The following is a 24,645-nucleotide window of genomic DNA, read 5'->3' as shown; positions in this document are numbered from 1 at the left end:
TTATAATCCCTACACAGTTATCTAGTATCGCTAGCATAGACCACAGTCCCAAACTTTTCAAATACAGCCTAGATCAAATGAATCAATTTTACAGATGCTCTTAAAGAATTTAGAGCTTTCTTGGCCAAGTTGGATTGGATCTTTCCCCAGCATCTTCCAGAGCCCCATTCACAGCCTGGTGGTCTTGGGGGACTTCACTGAAGCCCATGCTTGGTGTCAGGCTGAGTACACCCACACAAGAGCACATGTGAACTAAGCAGTTCTGCCTACTGGGTGTTCACTAGCAGTATCTAAAGGCTGGTGACCTGCTCAAACACCTGTGCTCACCATCCTACCCATCTTCTGAGCATTTCAGCCACAGCTAGCTAGGAAGCACCCAACCAGCTGTTTTTCATGGAAGCCTCCTGTATTACCTGAGGTTGGCTGAAGATTCCTCTAGACAGAAGCGTGACTAAGAGTTAGATGCTGCAACACCACAGAGCCTTGGAGAAAACAGCCTTTAAAACAAAACTGCTCAAAGCACTTACATATGAAGTTACCCATAATACGATACTCCTAGAAAATCTATACAACAGAACACTATTGACTTTGGATTCTCAATGAGTCAGAAAACCTCAGAATTAGGATTGTTCTCTTGTTTATACGTGTTCATTAATTTTCAAAATCAGTTTGTTTTCAAACTTGCAGTCTCTCCTCTGCCCCACGACCTTACAGCTGTCCTCTCAATTCTTTCCATGAGCATCCCACCATTACCTGAACTCCTCCCTCTTGGCTGCTGCTTTGCGTAGCTTTTCCTTTCCCTCCTTTGGCCAGACCTTAGCGCCTAGCTCCTTCCAAGAGCTGGCTTGCGCAGATCACAGCCAGTTCCTGTCTCTTCCCTCAAATTCTCTTTTTTTCCACTCTCTTTAGAGAAGGGAGCTACTCTACTCTGAACTTGAGTATCCAGTAGCAACAGCTAATAGTCATACAATAGCTTAAAAACAAAAAAGGAAAGACTGTCTCCCATTTTAATGTTACATGCAGCATCTAATACACAAAGGAATACAATACATTGAAGGTCCAAAACTGCTGAAGAGGAAAAAAGAAACACCATCACTTTAAAGATCTTTGTTGTTTGCCTAAGATGTGTCCTTCACAGACTCGACTGGTCACAAAAGGATTCAACATAAATGAATAACTGCTAAACTGCTTCTGATCTGCAGATCATATTGTCCTGCTGACGGATCACGCATGTGAAGTAGAAGAGCTGATACAGGATAGAGAAACCAGCAATGAACCTGAGAAAATTGAGAAGGTGCAGCTGGAAAATAAATGGACAAAAAGCAGCCTCTGACAAGGAGAGGCAAAAGCAAAGGAAAGAAAACAGAGGAACAGATAAATGCTGAAAGTAATAGTACCACTCCCCCCAAACACAGGACGCTTCATCCAAAATGTGTGGATGAGGGTTTGAGCGTGTATTTATCTATCATCAGATTAGCAAGAACATGAGCTAGAATAATGCTGATATAAATTACCAAAGGAACTAAAGTGGATGTTTTATCTCTGATAGGTTATAGCCTCATTCAGAGGTATTTAAACCCTGATTAAATGGAACCCTGAAACATCTGTGGAGAGTCAGATTGAATCATCCTTCAGGGGACAAGCACTACATGTTTTCATTACATTTCAATTATGTAGCCTGTCCAGATCTTAAGGATTTACATTGGTTTTTTAATCATATATTTCTTTAGAGTTGGACATAGATGTCATGATCAAGTTAGTGCAGTAGACAAATCCTGACAAAAATAAGCAGCAAAATTTGAAGTGATACATTAATAGGCTCACCTATGGATAAAAAATCGGGTTGTTTTCTTTCCCAATGTCTGACAAAGACACTGATTTCTGAAAGCTGTGTTTTAAAACTGTTGATTAAATCTCCTACAAGTGAAAACTGTTGGTTAATTCTCCTACATATGTTTACCTGAGTAGTTGCATCAAAGAGCTGTGGTAGTTTGGATGTGATTCTGAATGTGTAATTTGTCCAGGCAAAAAACCCTGTGTTTTCAGAAAGTCTGGAGCCTTCTAAATGAAATGTAGAAAGCACTTAGAGAAGTGGAGGGTAATCTGGTGAAAAGACAGATGAACTCAAGATACTGAAGGAAAGACTGATCACAAAGCAGAATTGCAGAGAAGGGAGATGAAACACTAGAAGCAGATAAGTTTATCTAGTGAATGTATAGAGGAAGAAAGCAAAGAAGATAACGGATCTAGAGACAAAGACAACGGGATGGTAGCTGAAGAGGAAGGCTGAGAGATGATTTTTTTTCTCTCAGACGTTCAATGACAGTACTGTATTCTTCTGATGCTGGCAAGGTGATGATGCAAAAGCAGTTACTGCAGCAGGTAGGAGAAGAATCAAGACACCTCATTAATTTTGCAAAGAGAGCAGTGATTTGGCACTCGTGAAACCTGAAGTTTTGCTTCCTGGTTATGTTCAAAACTTTGGTTTTCTTGGGTAGGCAATTACTTCTCTTCAGTTTCCTATTTATGAACTAGGGGTGATAGTACTTCTATCATCTTCTTCTTGACTTGTTTGTCTGAGTTCAGGCAAGAACCATATCTCAATACATGTCTGCCTAGAGGCTAACAGAGTAACCTGGTCCCAGCAGGAAGGTTACGTAGGAGTGTTGCAGTAACCGTCGGGGAGTAACAGAGAGGATCAGGAACGCTGAAGAAGCTGCCAAAAGGCTTGATATCAGATACTAAAAGTGATTAGTTAAAAATGCATATTTGGGTTCTTTTATTTCCTTTCTGATCCTATCAAGTATACTGAAGGCGCATTTAAGCTTATTTTTTATTTATTCCCTTGAATCTTTCTTTTACTTCAAAGGAAATTGGTTATTCTCATCCAAGAGCTTGGGCTTTCTGAAAAACACCAGCTCTCATCAGAATTTTGATAAAATCATAAGACCTGGAAACATTGAGAGTTCCTTTTGTTTTAATAACCTCTCTTTCATGAATATTTACTTCTCATTTGAATAATTATCATCAATAAAAATTAAAACCTTATGTTTGTGGGGACTGCGAGCAGCTTTGGGATTAAAATGAGTGACATCCCTCAAAAATGAGGGCTGTTAGAGGGTTATATTTCTTACAAGTGGAGCTCTTTCTGCAGGAGCATTCTGAGTCTGGAGTACTACAAGACCAAGAAAACGGAGAGAAATTCCGCAAATGAGAAGCAGAACTGGGAAAAAGATTTTGCGTGGTTCATCTACACTAGTAGTTGTATAGCTTTAACTATTAACAATAGTATGAAAACATCTATTCTAACATCATTAATGATTCTTTTAATCAGTGGGTTTAAATTACAGTTCTTGTTCATTTAATTTTCATTATTTGCTATTTGCCTGTGCAAACAAGATGCTGTTTTCAGCAATGGTTTGCCAAGAAGCCTGCGAGGACATGCAGGATTGTGATATATCACACACATGACAATGTAAACCACAGAAAAATACGAACAAAGAGGAAAGACAAATGTACCCTCCAGAACACTAAAGTTACAGAATGCCTAGAGATGAGGAATGGGTAATTGAGGAGGAAATAGGCTGTAATTTGGAGAAAATGTCTAAGTTTGATTTATAATTTGCAGGCAAAATGTATGAACTCTGTAGCTATCTTCATCTTTAGCTGCTCTTCTGCTGTTTTTTTGTTGTTGTTGTTTCATTTTGGTTTTGTTTTTTATAGGGAGGTAATTATTTATTAAACTTGATAATCTTACATTCAAAGAGATCTCCTGCTGGGTTTAGATGTGGCCTACGTTTCTTCCCATATAAGCTCTTAATTAAGCACCTGGAATGGAAATGCTGCCAGTGGTGAGGCTGAGGCATCACCTGCTCGAAGGGAGGTGAAGTTGTCAAAGGAGGATCTCTCGGCCATTTTGGATAACAGAGGGACACTGTGCCTAGATGCTAAACCACAAACAAGTCTTAACAGTGGGGAAATTGTGAAGAATGATACAGGCATATTGTATTGTGCTGCCTTGTGCTGTTTGTTGTGTTATTTAAAAGAAAGAGTAATTGTGGGTTAAGCTGTTGAATACTGCCTGCAATTACACTCCGACTCTGCTGGGAAAACCTAAGTCCTGGGAGCACTCCCCGTGTTAGGAGTGTAACAAAGATCACGTGTGCTGTGCCTCGGCGTAGACCCGCGCCATGGGGACGTATCGTGCCGCGGCTCTGGCCGCGGAGGGTGCGGCTGGAGCAGAGTTATCTGGAAGGGTGCGGAGCACCGTGAGGGCAGCATGCTTGGGTTTCAGTGCTCATGGAGGGGCATCTGCGCTAACGGGGAGAAAAAAGAAGCCAGCCCAAGTTCTGGGTCGTTACGCTATTTAGACCTCTGTGAACTGAGTGACAATGGAGATCAGTGCCCAAAGTGGGCAGTGTTCCAGTACCGTGTTCGAGAAAATGGGTTTCTGCCTCTTTGTCCTCCTGCTCACCACGCTGCCCGGGGCGTGACCCACGCTCTCCCCCGCGGACCAGCCCTCCTAGCCGGGCACCGCGGCCCTGCACGACTCCGTCGGGGAACTTCGCCGTGTGGAGGCAGCCTGGGCCCGGCAGCCCTCCGCGGGCAGGGCCGCGCTAGGCCCGGCTCCGGCAGGCCCGTGCCCGGGACGCCGCTGGGCGGCCCCGGCCGACCGGCAAGAGGCGGCCGCAGGCCCCGCCTCTCCCCGCAGGCTTCTCGGCGGAAGGCCGGGGCGGGCGGAGCTGTTCGGCGCCGCATGCCGCCGCGACCCGCTGGAGCCATGAGCTCCCATCGCAGCGAGAGCGACTGGCAGGGGCTGGTGAGCGAGGTGAGGCGGCGGAACGGGGGCAGCCGCGGGCCGGGGCGCCCAGCCTCCCGCGGCGCGGCCTGGACTCCGGGCACTGGCCCTCCGGGGCCGCCGGGGGAGAGGGGCGGGGGGACCCGCCCCGCCGCGGCACCCGTCTGTTGCCCCGCTTCTTGGGGAAACTGCCGGGGCGAGGGCCAGAGCCGGCGGGAGAGGACCCCGTCCCGGCCTGGGGCCGAGAGGGACCCCGACCCCCGCGGCGGGGCGGCAGCAGGTGGAGCCGGCGGGGGGCACTGAACTGTAGCCTGGCGAGGTTGAGCCGTACGGCCACGTCTGCCGTGTGTGGCCACAGCCCTGCTGCGAACCGCCCTCACGCCGCCGGCCCTGACCCCCTGCACGGCTGCTAAAACACCGGGGCGAGTGTTACAGCCTCTCGCCTGTATTAACTGCTGTGTGGCTGCCAGAAAACAGTTTGTTAGGCGCTGAGCCTGCTGTGGGTTTGAAATCGCCAGGGATTCAGCGTGGGGCTGAGGCCTCGGGCCTCCCGCTACTGCCGGCTCGGAGGGAGGTCCAGCGGCTGTGCAGCCCTGCCACGGCTGGGTGATGTGTCTGCTCCTGGAGTTCGCCTCTCTGGCATATGCTTTGTTTTCTTACTTCACTTGAATCACAAATTAAAGGGTTTTGAGACTCACGGTGTCATTTATAAAATGGGAGAAAAATCTGTAATAGCCCAGTGGCCATGAGCTTCAACAGGTGGAGGATTTTCAGAATAAAAGAACAGAAAATGATATTATTCCTTATGTCCACATTAACAGATCCACAGTGTTTACAGATACACATTTTCAAGTAGGGTAAGTTACCAAACTCAAAACAACTTGAGGTCAGTGTAATTTAAAGTAATATCATCAAAGTCAAGTGCGTTTAATAGGCAGAACCATGAAGTTTGAAGCAGGTTAGCATGCTGATTTTTGCATGCATTTTGCATTGCATTAATTTTGCATAACCTTAAAAACAGTATTTTTATGTTTGCAGCTAGTAAACAAAACTTTTGTGTAAATGGCATGGGCCTAGATCAACCTGAGTCTACTGTCGTAGAGTGTAATGCACACAGGTGAATTCCTCTGATTTCAGGACGGCTTTGCCTCCATTAGATTATGTGAGCATGGCTTAAGGCCCTGACCTGTCAAAAAGATGCATGAGTTTAGGGTCCTGAACCTGTCAGTTCTCCTGGTGATTTCAGTGGGAGTTTGTGCGGGCCCAGATCTATGCTAGAAGTGGAGTCTACCTCTGCACACAGTGCTTGCAAGCACACAAAATAATGCAGAAGGTGGTGAAAAGTGTGCTTTTAGTAGTATCCTGATCATGCAGTGTTGCATCTGACATCTCGTTTCCCAAATGGAGTTTTATTTGGGGGTGGTGTCACGTGGCAGGGAAGAGTAAGAGAGACAATTCATGAGGTCTGTTCAAAGGAAATGTCCCTATTCTTGGCTTTAAAAAGCCCTTTAGAATTACTTTGGAACTTTTTTACTTTTGATATAATTTAACATAAAAACTCAATCCTGAAATTGAGCACTTATTTCTGGTTTAGAGGCTTCTTGATTGTAGTGAAGTTTAATGACTGTGCTGAGGTACATTCTTGCAAATACTTAAGCATACATATAATTTCTTTTTTTCCAGGAACAATTAGAGGCCTATTGATTTATATTCCATTTTTCCTTCCTTTCTCTCTGTTCCCACAGCAGGCTTACAGCCTGTTTTTCTGTGTGAAGCCTGTAGCTCATGCTGTCAGGGTATAGGCTTTCCTCTTTTGCCTTCCTCTTCCTTTGGCTGTTGTGATTAACTTCATGTGATTTACCCATTAACTCCAACATCCTAATGGCTCTGTGAGAAAGTGGCTCTAACTTCTGAAGTAACTTCTAATAAGTTTTTCCAGTTTACTGTATCCATCAGTGGTACAGAGCTTCTCTAGGCCTCTTAGTTTGTGTCTGCTAGGTGATTTAAGTTTTGTTCCTTACACATTTTGTAAACATTTTGAAGTGCTTTCAAAATATAAGATAGGCAGGAAAAACGTGGTAGCTCTAAAGGAACACTCTCTCATTGCTGATGGTGGACAGCTGAAACATAGAATGGGGTTCAAAATCTTGGTATAAAAGACCAGAAGCTGGTAGGTTCAGATCCATGGTCACGTCCTTTTTCATTTCCACAAGCTCAGTCCTCCAAATTTGAAAGCTAGGAGTAATTGAAATACTTGTCAAAGCAACTGTAATATTTTTAGAAGTCTGGTATTGCAGACGTTAAGAAAAGTGGTAGGGTGTATTTTTGGTCCTTATATATACATACACAAACACTTGTACACACAGCTGTATGCTGTGTGCTTTTCATTCTTCATTAGATAAAAAGAATGCTTGGGTTTTTTTGGTGCATTCCAATCTTTTTCTGTATTGACTCTTTTTTTCTCTTTTGACTTTTGTTCCATTTCAGTGCCTTTTGCTCTGTATCGTTTCATGTATCTCTGTGCTCGTCTCTAACTCCTTGCTTGTTCTTTTGCCTCCACATTTATGTATTTTTCCACTTATTCTACAGCCACATGCATTTCAGGCCTAGCGTGCAGCTGGTACTCTGAACAATCTTTGCACCTTGAACATTCTTTAAACTAACTCTGAATAGGATGACGTAGGAAGGAACACTGGGACAAAGCCAACTTAGCAAATACTGAAGGTGCAGAAAGTCATTATTTCCATTGATAATCTTGCAAACTGAATGCAAAAGAACAAGCTTCAGGAGTGAGAATCCGCATATGTTTTGCATGTTCTTTAGCGGAGTTCAAGTATTGGTAGTGGATGAATATATATAAAAGGTAAAGTACTCTTTTGGGTTACTACACAATTTGTCCTGGAGTGTGGGTTTTTGTGTAACATTTCTCTCACTGAATGACCTGTGTTTAGGATATTTAAAAGCCTGGTAAAGCTGTAGGATGAAGACCTGGACAATAACTGCTTGTTTGACACAAATGAAACTGAGCCATAGCAAGAATTTTCTTGCTGGCTGGACTGAGATGGGTGGCCTGAGTCCTCCAGAAACAAGTGATCTTCATAAATCTCAAAATACTATTCCAAGAGTGCAGCCCATTCCTTTGAACATGCCTTTGAATGTCTCATTAAAAAAAAAAAAAAGAAAAATCCTTGGTGCAAACAAAATACCTCTCCCACCTGGAAGAGGATGAATGGAGGAAAGTGTGACAGTTAATTAGTTGCTTTGTTGAGTGCGCTGTTAGAAAGCAATCACAGAAAGGTGGGTATACTGTATTCTTCACTGAAGAGAATAGAATTCTTGAAAATAATTTTGGTCACTGAAATCTTGGTTGTAGAGTTTTGTTTGTTTGCTTTTAAGTGTTTTTAAATGTCTGTACTTCTCAGCCTGACAGCCATGTTTACGGATATGCTAAGCTGTTGACTTAAACGAACTCATGTGAGTCAACTCCTTAGTGGCTCAGTTTTCCTGTCTCTATAAGGGAGATGAAACATAACTAAATCCCACGAATATGAGTGAAAAACATGATACATGAATTTTGTTCAAGGGTAGTTGGGGACTTGTTTTTGAAAGGTTGTAGAAGCTTCCAACTCTGTATGTTCTGCTGTGGAGAAGGATGTGATTTCAGTTTTTGCCTGAATTCCATGTAATCTGTCTTGGAATCATTTGATCTAAGGATGATGACAGAATCAGTGATGGAGGAAGGAGTAGGTGGTAGCATGATCTTGGGGTGGTGGTATGAGTTGAACAGTACTGGTAGGGAAAAAACACTTTTGCATAATCTGCAAGATCAGCTCTGCCCTTGCTTTGGAGAGCTGTCTTCTACGGGTTTGGTCTCCTTTCTGCTGAAGTCAGTGAGTGTGCTTCCATTCACTTCATTGAGAGTTGGCACCAGTCCTAATTTAATACTGCTTGGAGAACGTGTACTTTTGGCAGTGTTTTCCACTGGAAGCAAGAAAGGTTTCCTAGGAAACCCATAAGACCATAAGGGTTATCCTCCATCCTTTCTGCTAGCTTCTCCCCTGGATTCGCCAACTTCTAGAATTAAATCCAATGTCAAAATGCTTCTCTTTTCGTTGTCACCTCCCACAGGTTAGAGCATTTACTGTATGCTATTTACAGCTACTCGTATGTAACTGTGCCTCCTAAAATTAGTTTGAAGAAAGTCTCCATTTAATTTGTCATTCTCAGGAGGCTATTTCTTGATTATTAACTGTGTATGGTCTTTGGCACCACAGAGGGAAGTGATATGCTTGTACTCTTGAGCTCCCTTGCCTAGTAATTGCCAACCTCAAACTTGGAGAAAGAGTTTTGGGGAATTTTTATCAAACACATAACTACTGAGCAGTAGTTCTTGTTGGAATAGCTAAATATTCCAGACATGAGTTCTGAATAAGAGTGAGAAACCTAGCCTGCTTGTCATTGGCAGAGCATAGCTTTCCCATTGGTTCCACATTTTTTTTATATGGACAAGAGAGTAGAGGAAGGAAAATTAGTGAGATATTCATGTTTATAATAGCTCTCTAACTTTCTGTCATGTTGGCTTTTCAAACAGAGTGTGAAATGTAATTCACCAAACTTACATGGGGGGACCCAGCAGGCTTTGGAGCCACTAATTTCAGAGCTTTTCTAAATGCGGACAAATGCCAGTGGCTGTAGGGAAGAACAAAGTGGAGCGGATGCTCTGAGGTCCCTAGGTGATTGGGTTGGCATTGTAATGGCTTTGTCATTTGGAAAAGGAAGTGGAAATGCTAAAAGAGCTGGCACTGTGACATACTGCTCTCCAAAGTTCTTGGAGCTACGGGAGAGGTGCTACGGAGACTTGCATGCTGGGCTTTCAGGCAACAGAACAAGTGTTTGCTTCTCATGTTTCTGTGTTCCAGGAACCCACAGGGATGTTGAGGAACAAACACGGAGAAATTAAAAATTAGTAATCCGATGCACAGCATACAAAGCTTTTAAGGGCTGGGCCACATTGCAAAATAGTGTTATTTTGACTAATCAAATCAAATAATGGTAATTCCTAAATGACCAGTGAAGATGATGTGGTATAATACTGTCATCAAGACAAGATGTGGTGTTCTGGGGAGCTGCTTGTATCACTTATGTCATCAGTGAATGATAGCAGCCTGCTTTGTGTTTCAGCAGTCAGGAGATAGCTAGTGAAGCAAGCGCTCAGCAGCAGGAAATGCAGAGTTGATATTTTGGAATAAAACCAAGGACACTTCATTGTCTTAGGTTTTATCGGAGATGAGGACATGAGATGAGATGGCAGGTAAATGGCCAGTAATTGTGTATTTCTCTTGAGTTTGAGTGCTTGACTCTTTCAGATAAGTTGAATGGTTTAAATGGGATAAAATCCCCTTGAACGGTCAAGGGGAGCAACGTTACTGAAACACAGTCAACAAACACCCCGAAGAGTGACATTGCAGTGCATTTTGGGACTCTTCAGTTTGTCATTTCCACAACAAAATTGCCTTCAAGAGTACAGTGAGGAGAAATTTGATAAAACTTCAGGCAGTTCAATAGCAATTGGGTCTCTGGCCCAAAGGGTGGTGAGTAGATTTCATAGTTTGTCTGAGAGCATGGTGGACAATAGGTTTCCAGGCCCACGTACAGTGTGGTGGCCCATCGACATTTGGGAGGACACTAGGTCTTAGAGTGTTGAGAGAACACAGAATGTGATATACAGTGATTCCAAAGCACAGTTTGGAGAGTGTATCTCTACTTTTACCCTCAGAAAATTAGATATTTTCCTTCTTGGCAGTAATTGCCATTAAATACCCAAGTATAGGCCAGTAATTTGTACAAATTTAAAATAAATTATTTTCTGATAGGAATTCAGTGTGTTTGTTTAAAAATAGAAAGTCTAAAACCTTGACAGTGTCCCAGCTTCATCAGATTATTAGACCATGTCTACGGCGTTGTTAATGAGATCTATCCAGATTTGTCACTAAAAATAGCAATAGCAATGGACAAATAGTAAATGTTCAATGTAGAGGGTCACCTTGGAGCAGTTACACTCTCCTGTAATGTCAGTCTCTTTTTACTCAATTTCACTAAAGTAGTTATCTGGCTGTAAAGCAGTTCAGGCAGTAATGTGGGATGTCATATATATTCCTTTAATTATTATGATCTTCCTTGTAGCAATTATAATTTGCTTTATTGCAGATAACAGTGAATTGGTAGATAAAAGTCACTAGACAGATATGAAAAGTTGTACGTTGTAGCTTTTAGATTGAAAGTATAGCAGCTGGTTCTTGGTGAACTGTTTTTTAAACTCAAAGATTATTTTGGAACATCAATTAAAAAAGAAACAAAAGACAATAAGAATATTTTGTAGTAACTATAGTGCATAACAGAATTCACTTGTTTGTCTTGCTGATAAACAGAATGTGAGATGTAGGCTTTCCTTCAATTGCAGAGGAAGAAATCTCTATATGAATGCCAGAAGCATCTATTGAATACTTTTTCTCAGACTATATGAGAAAATTTTCCTTATTGCTTGCATTGCTTTAAAAAGACTGTTAAACTCCCGTGTTCCTTTTGACAGTATACCAATTTTGCTGCACTTTTTTATCTGTATATGGGAAATTGATGGTGGGACTCAGTTGTTTCCCTGAGTAGAATCCATTTCTGGTGTACAGTTCTTAGGTCAGTTTATGGTCATTATTAGTACTTTTTTTGTTTTTTGTTTTTTTTTTTTTAAACAGTCAGAATCATATATATTGAATAACCACTTTGAAGTCTATCTTTGTATAATTTGGTTTTTCCTTCAAAAATTGTAATGGGAATTGGAAACATAGCTCTATCAAATAATCAAATTCCACAGAAATGCTGTGGCTTTATTGTTTCTTGTACCATAAGCCCACGGAAACAAACACTATTGCTTTACACTATTACTATTTTTATCCCATTTATTTGGGAAAGTCAATATATGCAAAAGGCAAAAATGGCTTCAAAAGATCTTCTAAGTGGTCATTTTGTAGTAAAATCCAAACAGTACAATGAGGAGAGATGCCAAGCCCCTTCCTTCTGTATGGCACATCATGAGTATATAATTCATCAAGTTAAAATATACTTTATACAAGGAGGAGATCATTATTCCTTTTCATTTAGACCCTGAACACAACTGTCCCCACAATCTGTTTATGGTTCATTATCTTCAACCTAATAGATAATGGAGAATTCCCTTGCCCCCACCAGTGTTGCTGTGAAAGGAGAAGCTTTCTTTTATGCTTTGAGTGTGTCCTTTGTGGAGGGGCTGTGACTCACGGCAGAGGCAAGATTTGTTTAGCACTAGGTCTGCATTTCCTGCCTGATAGGTGTTATGATAGAATCCTGGAATGGTTTGGGTTGGAAAGGACTCTAAAGATCACCTAGTTCCACCGCCCCTGCCATGGGCAGGGACACCCTCCACTAGACCAGGTTGCCCAAAGCCCCATCCAGCCTGGCCTTGAAGACTTCCAGGGAGGGGGCATCGACAGCTTCTCTGGGCAACCTGTTCCAGTGCCTCACCATCCTCACGAAAAAGTATTATTTTTCTATAGTCTTCTCCACATGCTCCAGTTAACTTCCGACTCCCATACAGTGTTTCATATACCAGCACTCGTGGCAAGGCTCAGAGGCACCTGCTGGTGGTGTGGCTGTCCTAAGACGAGATGTTTAGGTTTGCTCCCCTCCCATTGTGTACATTCCACGTAGGCATTTGTCAGCTTCATTCTTCCTGGTGGTTAAAGAAACAGGCCAGGCTGCTTGGTTCAGGGGTTTTGGGGTTGGTTTGTTTTTTTTCTAAAGTGATAGTGAGGTTTGCTTTTACTCGTTTTTACTTGCAATTAGTGTATCAGATTGTTAGTATTTAAAATCAATTTAGTGAAGGCATATTTTAGAATTGACTAAGATACGAGATGAAACTGGAAAAAAGAAGAGAGATTGTCAGAGGCAAATATTTCCGTGTAAGGGAAGGAATTATTCTATCAGATTTGAAGCACTTTACTATGTCACTATAATCACTTGCTGACAATATTAAAATTTAGCTTCTGATACCTTTCAGTGCTTTATCAGAGGACTTGACATCTGTGTAAGGTATCAGTAAGGACATAAGTACATAGGTACAGTTGCCTTTGTTGATGCCAAAGCATCATAATCCAGAAAATTTATGGCAGAATTTCAACTTCAGTATTGCCAGAAATAAAATTAATCCAAGGTGGAAGTGTCCTTTTTGAGAGTTCAAATCCTTCTTGGAATTGCTTTTCTCATTCCCTTCCTGCTTTTTTGCAACTAAGCATCTACCATTTTTGGAAAAGGTTGGCGGTACTAATATACAAAACCTGCTTTTCCCTTTCTCATTGACTTGCAATTGAGGTTAACAAAGTCAATTCCAAGCAAGTAGTACATACGAATAATGATTTTTGTCCCAAAGAACAGCACTGACTTGAACAGTATGGAAGTGCTGATGCTCTTACTTTGTGCAGGAGCCCATAATGACAAAGTATTCTTGTCAGAGTATATAATGAAACTATAAATTGTTTTCATGACTGCTGTGATATTTAGTCTCTTGCAGAGCACATTCAGAAAGTATTTAGTGCCATGTCTCATGTGAGTAACATCAGAAATAGAAATATATGCTTTAGCATGGGCAGTGTCAAGTGATGGGTAAGAAGAATCTGCTGATTGAACATCACGTGAAGTGAAAAAAGTTGCCTGAAACTTTAGGTAAAATTCAGCCACTGCAGGAGAGGGTGATGTGCACATTACTCTTTCTTCCTCTCTGTGGGGAAAGGCAGTAGAGCAGATCAGGCTAATGCAGAACAGCTAAGATTTGCACGTTCTGCTTTGCTTTGTGCATGAGCCCTATGCATAAGAGGCAGTGGCTGGAGGGGCTCACCTCTCCCTTCCCTCCTGATTTAGGTGCTTGCAGTATTCCTGCATTATTTCCCATTCTTTCGACTCAGCAAGCACATGTGTATAGTATCGCAGCTGAATTAGTTTTTTACCTGTGTCGATAGGGTATCACACTGTAATTGTTTTAGACTCAAGGTAAATTTTGATTGCTGCTCATGCTACCCCTTCTGTTGTAACAGTCCCATTGCACTGTCCAGGTGGGAGGCTGAGCCCAGAGGACATTGCTGGTAGCAGGGAGGAGGAGAAAGAGGAATGAGGTGGGACAGGCTGGTTGCTAACTGAGAGCTGGGTGTCGTGGACACAAGTAGAAAAGGGAGTTTGCAAAGGCTTCTTCCTTCCAGCAGCCTTCCCAGGGCTGCGGGTCAAGCTGTGAGGTTCCTCACACTGTTGCATATGAGGAAAAAGAGGAGAGACTTGAATTGCTTGATTTTTCTAACTCACGGTGGTCAGGTGAGCATGTGGCCTTACAAATGGTTTTCAGGCTTCTGGTAGAACAGATTTCTTTACCGTGATTGTTATTAATAAGCTAAGAGGACTTGTGGAAGACTTTGATCTCATGCAGAGAGTCTTCCTTCATCTTTTGGGAGGAAAACTTGAGACTCTTGAATCCAGTATTGGCTGGGGTAGAAATGGCTTGTTACAGTTAGGGGTTTGTTTGTTTTTTTTCTCTTTTTCAGTATCTGGTGTGTAAAAGGAAGCTCGAAAGTAAAAAGGAGGCATTGCTAATCCTTTCCAAAGAACTGGACACCTGTCAGCAAGAAAGAGACCAGTACAAGCTTATGGCCAACCAGTTGCGGGAACGGCACCAGTCTCTGAAAAAGAAGTATCGGGAGCTGATTGTAGGTTGTTCTTTATGAATACTGTATAATTGGGGGACAAGAGTCAACCTCAAAAAAAATCAAAAGAGGTCCATAATGAGTGCTGTAAAAATGGTTAGGTACTTGTTTACAGTAGTCCTGCAGTTGTACAGCCCTGATCATATTATTACTCATTTGTTCCACATTGATGAGGTAGTGCCTGTTATATAAGACACAGAAAGACAGCGCGTGCTCTGAGGAAATTAGTTTCAGTCATAATTCCATTTAAAAACTGACTGCGGTATTATTATTCCACAGCAACTTAATGTACCGTTATGAAAAATAATGCAACATAAATTTGTAATGACCTGCTGTTCTAGAAATGTAAACAAATCTTCAGCCTTAGACAGTTTTTTGAGTTGAAATTAATATTACTGGTATTAATCAAGGTGCAGTATTTTAGAAACAATTTTGATAACATTTTAGGTAAAATACATGTATTAAATTTGATCCACAAAGTTAATACAGTTGCTGGCTTCAGAAATAAGTTGCCAATAAAATATGTCCATTTATTTGTAGGATGGGGATCCATCCCTTCCACCTGAAAAGAGGAAACAGGTAGGATTTATTTTTCAGTTGACATATATGCTACAAAAGTGCTTTGCAAAAATGTGAAAATACTAACTAAGAAATCTGGTAAAAAGCAAGCATTCCTGTCTGTTGAAAAGCTCAGTCTTTAAACTGTGGCTTCTTATGCTTTTGTCTAAACATGTTTCACTCTGAAATATCTGAACTATCATTAATTAGAATATATGGCTATTGCTTTTATGTTCACCTGAGACTGAAATTGATAAGTGTACGGAGACATGAGATTGTTCTCCTTGTTGTTTATCCTTCTTGTATTAAGTCCAAAAATGGGTTTGTGACAGAACTTCTCATACTTAAAAGCAATCTGGGAATGCATTGTCTGCATCCTGTAATTGTTAATTTATTGTTGTGAGTACTGTTTTCTATTAGGTACTCTCCCAGGTCACTTGGGCTCTGCGAGTTATAAATGGTAAGAACGATGGTAATTGCATTTTATGGTTCCCCTAAAAAACTTTTTGCCTGCTCACTTTTTATTTTGTTCCTGGAGATCCATATAGTATGTCCCTGTTGTGGAGTGCTGGTTGTCACGTCTTAAAATTATCTTAATTTTTAGAGAAAAATGGCACGCAAAACACAATGTGTGAGCAGGGAGAGGAGGAAAACCCAAAAGAACAAAAATTATTACTGTAATTGCTAGTCCTGAAAGTCTTTTTACCATGTTTTAAACATGGTTATTGCATTCTTGTAATGGGTCAGAGGTTTTTGTCGTCATCCTTTCCCTGGGAGTTTGCATGTAGTTCTTGCTATTTTCATAAAATTTTAAGGGCTTAGGATCTTGGTTGTTCTAAACTAAACTGTCAGAGGCAATATAATTACTCCTTCAGGCACTTAAACAAATAGCTGCCAAGTCGTCAGTGGCTCGATATAGAATCATTTCACTTCCTCGTTATTTAGCATAATTTATTTGAAATTCTGTTATTTCAACAGAGTTCTAATAAAAGTTTATGACCAGATGTAGGTTTGTGCGTTCCGACTACTGAAGTTGTAGCTGAAGAATATACAATTAAAAGGAAAAAACCCAATGCAGTGTACAGGTCATTACAGAGATAAGTAGAAAGGGAGATTTGCCATCCCATGGACGTTGTTCTAATTCCTCTTCCATCTTTCAAAGCAAATAAATCTGACACTTGTTTCTAAAATGCTAGCAAAATTTAGTCTAAATTCAGAAGCTGCAATTGTATTAAGTTTTGGCAAATCTTACCGTGGTAAGTGCCTGGAGCGCCATTTAATAATCTAGCTAGGGGTCTTCTTTTTTTCTGGGGAAGTTATGTATTCATGCTAGGTAACAGTGAAAGAAAGAAAATCTTGTTCTCAAATGGGGTCATTTATAGGTCTCCCCCAGGGACAATATATACTTTAGGTTGTACAGTAACAGGCTGTTAGTGCACTTCTTGAGTTTTCATTTTCCTGAGAAGTGCGTCTGTAACATACAAGGTGGATAACCTGGAGTAGTTAGGGCAACCTTTCTGAAGTATAGTTTTGCTTTGAGAAATGCATCACAGAATAATAAAGTTCTGAATATTTTTGCATTATTACTGTACATTCCTTAGCATTTTCTCAACTAAGAGTGAAGTTCTCTGTGCTCTTTTGGACTTCTTCCATCCCTTTTTTGCCCAGAAGCCTAGTTGCCTGCTGGGAGAGGTTTGTGACCTCAGTCACTTTATAAAGACAGGGACCCTGATCCTATAATGAATTTTGCGTGACACAAAAGTGCATGCTGTTCTCATGATCAGAAATGAGATGAAAACATGATATGCTGAACAATTTGTTGTTATGTTTCTTTACCGCAACTGAGAAATTATTGTTGAAATTGTTGTTGAAATTACAATCTAGAACATTAAATGCAATAGGTGGGTTGGAATTGCTGCTTTCTTCTCCTTCATCTCTTAATTTTTCACCTTTATTATCAATTACACTTTGTGACAGTGCCTTTTCTCCCTGTTTTGCAACAGAATTTTCATGTTTTGTATGGAAATAACATGTAACCAGGCAATTGCTATCAGCAAGCAGTTAACTCAGGATGCATTTTTGTAAAATTGGTGTTGCTTAAAGGTATCTTAACATGCAGTGCAGTGTTTTCCCTCTCAAAGTGGTGTGTACAGTGGTACACATCTCTGACAATCCAAAGATTGTTCTATGTCTGTCGCCTTCTGCCAACGAACAAAAGCAGGAAATGAGAAACTGTGCTACTGAAATCTCTTTTCCTGCAGTAGGTATTTCACCATTAGAGTTGTTATCACAGCTTGTGAGCTGTCAGTGCCTTCCTGCCCCCTCTTACCAAACATTCACAATTACATGCTGTGGTTGAACGTAGTTTTATAATGTAATGTGGTGTCAGGTATAGGGTAATTTTTGGATAAGTAATGGAGGGGTGAAATGTTTCAGGAGAATAGGAATAATGAAGAGTTTATTTTGATGTTAAAATTCACCAGAGATGGTAAACCATAGACGCTGCCCATTTTGAAAGATGTGTTAAAATGTTGCTCTGTCTACAGAGCCTCTGTTGTGCATCCTATAGGAATAGAAGTTCTACCATCCTGCAGTGGTATACATTTATATGCATTTGCTGTGATACAGAACATTTTTATGACATCAGCAAACAAATACTGGGTATCCGTTGGACAGTGTTGCCATGTTGGGAAACTTAAAGAAAAAAACATGATAGGATTTCTAGCTTCGTTTATACTGACCGTTATTTTCGTCTACATTGCTTAAATGTTCAGTATAACTTCAATTCATGAGCAGCTTTGTCATTGAAATAACAGATCAGTGAATCCTTTGACCTTCTATATGAAATGAAAGTTCTTTTAATACAAATGAGATCCTTTGAATAAACAAAGGTGAAGTAAAATGCATGGTTAGGAAAATGACTGTGCAGGGCCACAGTCCTAAATGTGCTTTGCTTAATTTGATCTCAGTGAGACCACTCAGTTGGAGATAATGGGTTTGCAGTGGGGCTGTGTGTCAAGAATGAAGGCACAATGCATATGTTCACTGGCGAGGGCTTATATTTGCATTTTAAATATATGAGGAATCAAATTAAATGGAGCTAAACATCACAGGGTTACAGAATGGTTGAGATGGGAAGGCAGCTCTTGAGATCAACTAGTCCAGCCGCCTGCTCAAGCAGGGCCACCTAGAGCAGGTTGCATAGGACCGTGTACAGTCATGTTTTGAACATCTGCAAGGATGGAGACTCCACAGTCTCTCTGGGCAACCAGTTCCAGCATTTGACCACTCTCAAAGTAAAAAAGTGTTGGGTCTTTTTGGTGTTCAGTTACCTGAAGGTATTGGGGTGGCTAAAGTCTCTCATGAAGATCATGACCTGTTGAACATGAAGCTTCTTCCAGTTGTGTGAAGAAGACCTCATCTACTACTTCTTCCTGATCAGGAGATTTATAGCAAATATACATACAAGAACATCCATGTTGGTCTTCCTGCTAATCTTGACCCAAAAACTCTCAACTGTCTCCTGACCTGTCTCAAGGCAGGGGCCCATGCATTCCAGCTGCTCTCTCACATGAAGGGCAACACCCCCTCTTCACCTTCCCAGCTATCCTTCCTAAAGAGCCTGTATCCCTCCATCACAGCACTCCAATCACGTGAGCTATCCCACCATTTCTGCATGATCCCAATGAGATTGTAAGCCTGTAACTGCACACAGACTTCAAGCACTTCCCTGTACTGCATGCCTTAGAGTAGAGGCCTCTGAGGGCATCCAAGTGTGCCAGTTCTGCAGCACAGGCTTGAGAGCTTTCCCCACAAGGCTGTTCTGCAGGCACTTCCTTCTTTACATGCCTACGCTCGAAGAGATTACACTTCAGCTCAGTTGTTTTGTGAATTGCTATGTTCATTCTCTTCCCATCATCCCAGGCTCTTGGCTTGCCTACCCCATCCCCAACCTCCTTGTTCCCTCCTCCATCCTTTCTAGTTTAAAGCTCTCCTTATGAGGTTGGCCAGCCTATTGGCAAAGATAGTTTTCCCTCATGTAGTCAAGTGCATTCTGTGTCTTTATAGTTAGTAGCTTTATAGTTACTTTTTTTGTCAGGCAAAAAGTCTCATCAGAGAACCTGTGTCCATCTTTCTTGAAGGTCCTTAACTCTGTTACAGTTATCCGTAGGTGTCCCAAGGTGATTCATTCAAGCCAAGACTCCGACTGCTTCAGCAATCATTGACGTCACAACAGCGTGCTACCCACTCATCAAGACATTGGTCAGACAGCTTGACTTCTGCTGATGAATAAGTTCATGAGTGTGGCATTTTGGGGCAAGCTGGAGGTTCCAGACAGGAGTATGTTGTGACATAGCACAAATGGACCCATTTTGATCCCTTCCACTTCCAGCTTAATGTACTCAACTGTCACAATTCACGTTTGAAACAAACTTCAGGGATTGCCTTATGACCAGTTTTGACATCATCAGAAAAAATGGCTAGTGTGACTATAGTGTGACTGTTTCTTAATAATTAAAGAATTCAGGAAGTTTTGCTAGTCTTATGCTAAGGCACAAAAGCTGCATTCGGAGTCCTGTGAGATAAAATCTTCAGATAAAGTACACTACAGGGTAAGCAATCATTTTGTATTTATCTCACAAGGGTGCTGTGAAGATTAATGTGATTTCCCCCCTCTCTTCAGAGGGTTTGAAGATGAAAAACATTATACGTGCCAAACTGAGACCTGTGCGCTTTGCTCTTTTTTGTAGATGCATGTGTTTGACTCCCATAGTGTAAGGCAGCAGACAGAAAATAGTGCGCTCGTTTGCCCTGGCAATGCATCAGAGAGCAATGTTCCCATGGATTTCAAAATGTGCCTGTGTGAGCGCGTAGCCAGCGGAGAGGTTTTGACTTCTGCACACTGAAATTTGCTGTTTCATCGATAGGAGCAGGTGACAGCATGCAAAAGCTAGAACTTCTTAGCCACACTAGGAGTCATGCTTTGTGAAGTGACACAGTTGTTTCCTCAGCACGTAGGTTTTGCAGTAAGCATGAGGCTAGGAGTGATGTAATGCTGATTCTGATAGATGTGACAGTCCCTCTTTAAAATTTGGAGCGCTGTTCAGACCTGATGTGTACCACATCTTCTCTGGTTGCATTGTCATACCTTGATGGAATAGAGACACACTTTTCCACACTCCTGCACCTGAATACTCTTGATAAATATTCCATTAATTAGTCACAACACTCAAAATGTTTAAGGGATTTTTATTGTGCATTATCTCAAAGCTTAAGTTGTCCTTAAGATCTCAAAGCAGCTAAAATATTTCTGATAAACAAGGCAATGAAACAATCTTTTCTTCTACCCTAGTATAGTAGTCTTTGTATAAGTACAAATTAATCATTTCGCTTTGACTACATTCATCTGCTGTCAACAAAAACTTGATGCCTATATGGAGTATGGGGCAACTGAAGTACCTTATTGAACCTTCACAGTGAAGGAATTTCTGCCAAGTAACTTCTCATGATACTGGTAGTTCATACTGAAACCCTTGGTTGCTGGTTATAATGTATGTTAACAAGTTGTTTTGCAAAAGCCAGCCTCTTGAAGGAGTCTGTAGTTGATGCTAACCTTATTTTGATTGTCAGCCTTTGGCAAATGCTCTAGGTCCGGCTGGGCAGTGTTTGGTCCTGTACAACACTATGCTAACCTAATACACAAAAGACTGGTTGAAAAGGAGGGGAAAAGTATTAATTTTATATGTCTACTGCTCAAATGGCTTTGTGGTTCTGTTAATCAGCTCTAGAAAAATTCTGATTGCTGAGTGTCTTGAAGGTATGTGAGCACGAGCCTTACTTGTTCTGCAGAGCCTTGTCAGGTTTTGATTCTGTGTGTGCTTCTGTGGTGGGATTCCTGCCTGGTTCTCGGAGCAGCATACACTCAGAGGAGGAGAGGATTTTCTTCTTGTTTTATGTCAAGTGACTGCTTGGCAAGGCTTTGATTTTTGCTGTTATTTCTTCTGTGGGGAAATATGACCCATATTAAGTGTATTTTGTTTAGTATGCCCAGGGCCTATAATTTCAGAAGTCTTCTCCACATGTTTTTTAAACTTAAAGAGAAAAACACAATAATTTTTGCTTTTTATCATAAGGATGCTAGTGCTAGGGGAAGTCCTCAGTTCTTCTACCTGGGAGTGAACAATGGTAGCTGGTAAGCAAAGCAGGTTTTTCTGTATTAATCCAGCCGTTGCAATCATGTGAATGCATTGGAGGAGAAACTGCAATTAAATTTGCTATCAGTCACACCCATCAAGTGTGCTTAATGTTTCATCAAACTTTTTTTTGTGTCAGCCCTGTAATTCAGTGTTCTTTGTTTGAAGGTGTGGCTGAAAAAAACCATAAAAGACTATAAACTGCAGTATAGAAATGCTTGATTGTATTTAAAAATATTTTTAAACTGTAAAGGTATGTTGGAAGTTTCTCCCTCCCCCCCTTGCCAAATTACTTTTTCAGGCAGTATCTAAAGGCAGAAAGTCCTTTTTTAAAAAAAAAAATTCTTTTTTTTTAAGTGTCGGATAAGATTTATGTGCCAGAGAATTGAGAGCTATATTAAAGACTGTGTTACTATCCATCATTTTTAAAGTGGTGTGAAGAAAAATAACACTGTGTGTATGTGTGGCTAGATTTGCAAAATTGTTAAAGGAGCCAAATTCAAGTGTAGTGCATAATGCCAGGGATGACTATTCAGAGTTACTTCCCCCCCTCCTTGTTCTTGGTCATCGGTCAGTAGCGAGCAAAGATCTGTCGCTGTCTGACAGGTATTCACTGGCTTATGTTAATAAATATTTATAAGTATTTTTGTCAGTAGTTTCAGATGCTCATCTGTAGCTAAAAGTAAGGGTCTCTTCCACCTTCTATCCCAAAAATGTTCTTGCAAATTTTAACAAAATCTAAGAGGAAAAGGGTGAGGTCTGTGATTCCATCCCATCGAATCTTTCACTCTCTGGTCTGTTCTGATTTATGGTGCTTTTTGTTCTCTATGTAATAAAGGTACGCACATCCCACTTGGCACTCTCACATCAATCTTTTTCACCTTTCATCCTACCTTCTGGTGGGATCATTGTCAATAGCTGCGCTTGCTTTTTGTCAGAGGAAAAAAGTATGTGGGGACAATTTCTTATGTCTATGAGGGTTTGGGCTGTCCTCAGATCATGCATGCTTCCCTGTGACAGATGGGCATAAAACAAATAGCTTGTCGTTCTGCAGAGGCTCAAGAATACGTACCAGAAACTGAATGTCACCAGAGGTGGGCAGAGCTCCGGAAAGATTGTCTTGTATTGGGCAGTCAGTTAGAGGCTTGAATGAAGCACTGGCTGTTATTTAGTATTACAAATAGTTGCATTGAGAGAGGGTAGGAGAAACAAAGAGTTTCCACTGCTGCGTGTTGTTGCTGAGGCAAGACAAGATGAGGCAGCAGAAAGGTATAGACCTCTGCGTCTTTCCCTCCTGTTACCCACGGCTCAGAAATCTTTCCTCATCAGTACTTTGGAGTTAGTTTTGAATAGTGCGAGTGAAGGAAGTAAAGACTCTGGCAGTTACAGAAGCCTTTTTAAGGCTTCACCTAGAATCAAAAGAAACCGTCGAAGAAATTGAGTCTAGAGAAGCTGAATTTGGCTTATTTTCAGAGTTGTTCTATGTTGCACCGGTAAATGATATGAGCTTTATTGTCTGCTGAAGTAACTTGTCTTGAATTTCTAAGTGAATTCTCTGTTCTGTGAATATTGAAAGGAAGTTGCCAGGTGGAAAAATGAATCTCCTTTCTCCTTGCATAGATTTCTCCCCTTTCCTCAAAAAATACATGCTTACAGGTTCACAAAGCCAGTCCTCCATTGTTAGTTTTATCATCTTTCAAACATATGGTATGTTTTCTTATATATGCCAAAGAAATGGTACCAAGTCCAGGTGTCGTTCAACGTATCCTCTTGGCTAGCTCTCTTTAAGCCCAGTAGAGCACTTTTGACAATCAAATGTTTCTCCTTCTATCCACATTTAGCCGAGAGCTTTAATGAGGTCTTGCCAAAACCTTTAAAACTGGGAACAATCTAAATTATATGTTGTATGGAACCTCTAAGCCAGGGAAATGAATAATTGCTGGAGACTACTTCTGTGACATAGCTTGGTTGTTTTAGTTTAACAGAAGTATAATAGAAGCTTTGCATTAAGGAGCAAGTCTGTACTTAGCTCATTGTAATGCTCTTAGCATGCTTAAATGAGACTGTTTTATTTTGGTGTCTAAAATTCTTCATTTAAAGTTTCTTCCAAAATCCCTCTCTCAAGTATAAAGGTTTTTGTCACGTTAAGTCATTTATATGACTGACAAATAAAATTCAGCATAGAATTGCAGTCTCAGAGAAATGATTTTAAAGGAAATAAATCTGAGGAGGAAGATTTAGTATAGGCATGGTAATACCTTTCCTGCAGTTACTGGGAGCTGGGTTTTGACTACAGACTGCTAGAATCCTGGTGGTGTGGCTGTAAACACTGATTAGTGAGATCGAGTTCTTCCCAGGGGCTGAAATTACATGTGCTATTGCAGTGTTAGGAGTTGTTCATCGTAAAAAGGGACTTTATAAATAGAAGCATTTCAGAGAGGTTTGTGCAAATCATGTTCCTTTTAACTAACTCTGTCTGGTGGTTGGATGGCCTTTATTGAAAGTCAGCTTCCTTAAAAAAAAAAAAAAAAATGCATCTGAGCAGTAGCCATAGATACTTCAGTTTAAATACAATTTCCTACAAACATGGGTTCTTTGTTTTCTTTCTTCTAAACAGCCATTAAGAAGTACCTCTCAAAACCATTGACTGAATGTGTTCTGAAGGTCCTTGATTCATTCAATATATGAATGACTATTACACATTTGTTTAATGCATAGAAAAAAAAAAATCGTTCTACCAAAGCATACTTGAGGAACCTTTTGCATTGCTTGAATGGTTGCTGTCTTGAAAACAAAGACAGCTTAATTTTGGCCCTACAATTGGCTATTTATGTTTTTTACTATCACACTTTTTTTCCCAAATCATTTATTTGCGGTCCTTAGGTTTATCAGTAGTTTAAAAAAATGCTTTAATCTCTTCCAAAACTGTGGGAAATGTACTTTACTTTCTGAGAACTCTGAAAACCTATGATCTCAGAGCACCAGAAGTACAGAAGCTGTAATAGTGAATCAAGCTTCTTGTTCATCAAGTGGGATATATCAGTTTCTCATGTTATTTTTCCTGTTTAAAAGTTTGAAGCTATTGCTGTTCTAGACCCATTGGAGTTTGGAGCCAGCTTCTTCATACAGTAGTGTACAGAAGTTCCAATTAATTATAGTTTACTAGTCTAATCATGCGAATAGTCAGATGCATGCATAGCTATAATATTCATGTTAATAGGTCTCTTAAATATGAAACAATGTGTGGAAATAGCAGTTGTTCGTAAACAAGGGGAAAGCTTGCAGGAGTGGCTATCAGATGCATTGTTGGTTTGATAGT

General features: G+C 40.8%; 1 protein-coding gene across 9 annotated transcripts in view; it reads left to right on the top strand.

Moving 5' to 3' along the window:
• Positions 1-4,507: 4,507 nt before the first annotated feature.
• The window catches only part of CCDC149 (coiled-coil domain containing 149), a 53,964-nt gene continuing 33,826 nt past the window's right edge, over positions 4,508-24,645 (top strand). For 4 of the 9 annotated variants that reach the window (XM_054824633.1, XM_054824632.1, XM_054824631.1 and 1 more), the window contains exons 1-3: positions 4,511-4,828; positions 14,416-14,577; positions 15,115-15,153. In XM_054824633.1, the coding sequence (XP_054680608.1) occupies positions 4,757-4,828; positions 14,416-14,577; positions 15,115-15,153 (273 nt within the window). In that variant the 5' untranslated portion in view covers positions 4,511-4,756. Of the gene's footprint in view, positions 4,829-14,415; positions 14,578-15,114; positions 15,154-24,645 lie in introns of all 9 variants that reach the window. The other 5 variants (XM_054824629.1, XM_054824628.1, XM_054824635.1 and 2 more) reach the window with 4 other exon arrangements.

This window comes from Grus americana, chromosome 4 (assembly GCF_028858705.1).
Source record: "Grus americana isolate bGruAme1 chromosome 4, bGruAme1.mat, whole genome shotgun sequence".
Lineage (NCBI taxonomy): Eukaryota > Metazoa > Chordata > Aves > Gruiformes > Gruidae > Grus > Grus americana.
This window is presented reverse-complemented; position numbering and strand designations above follow the sequence as displayed.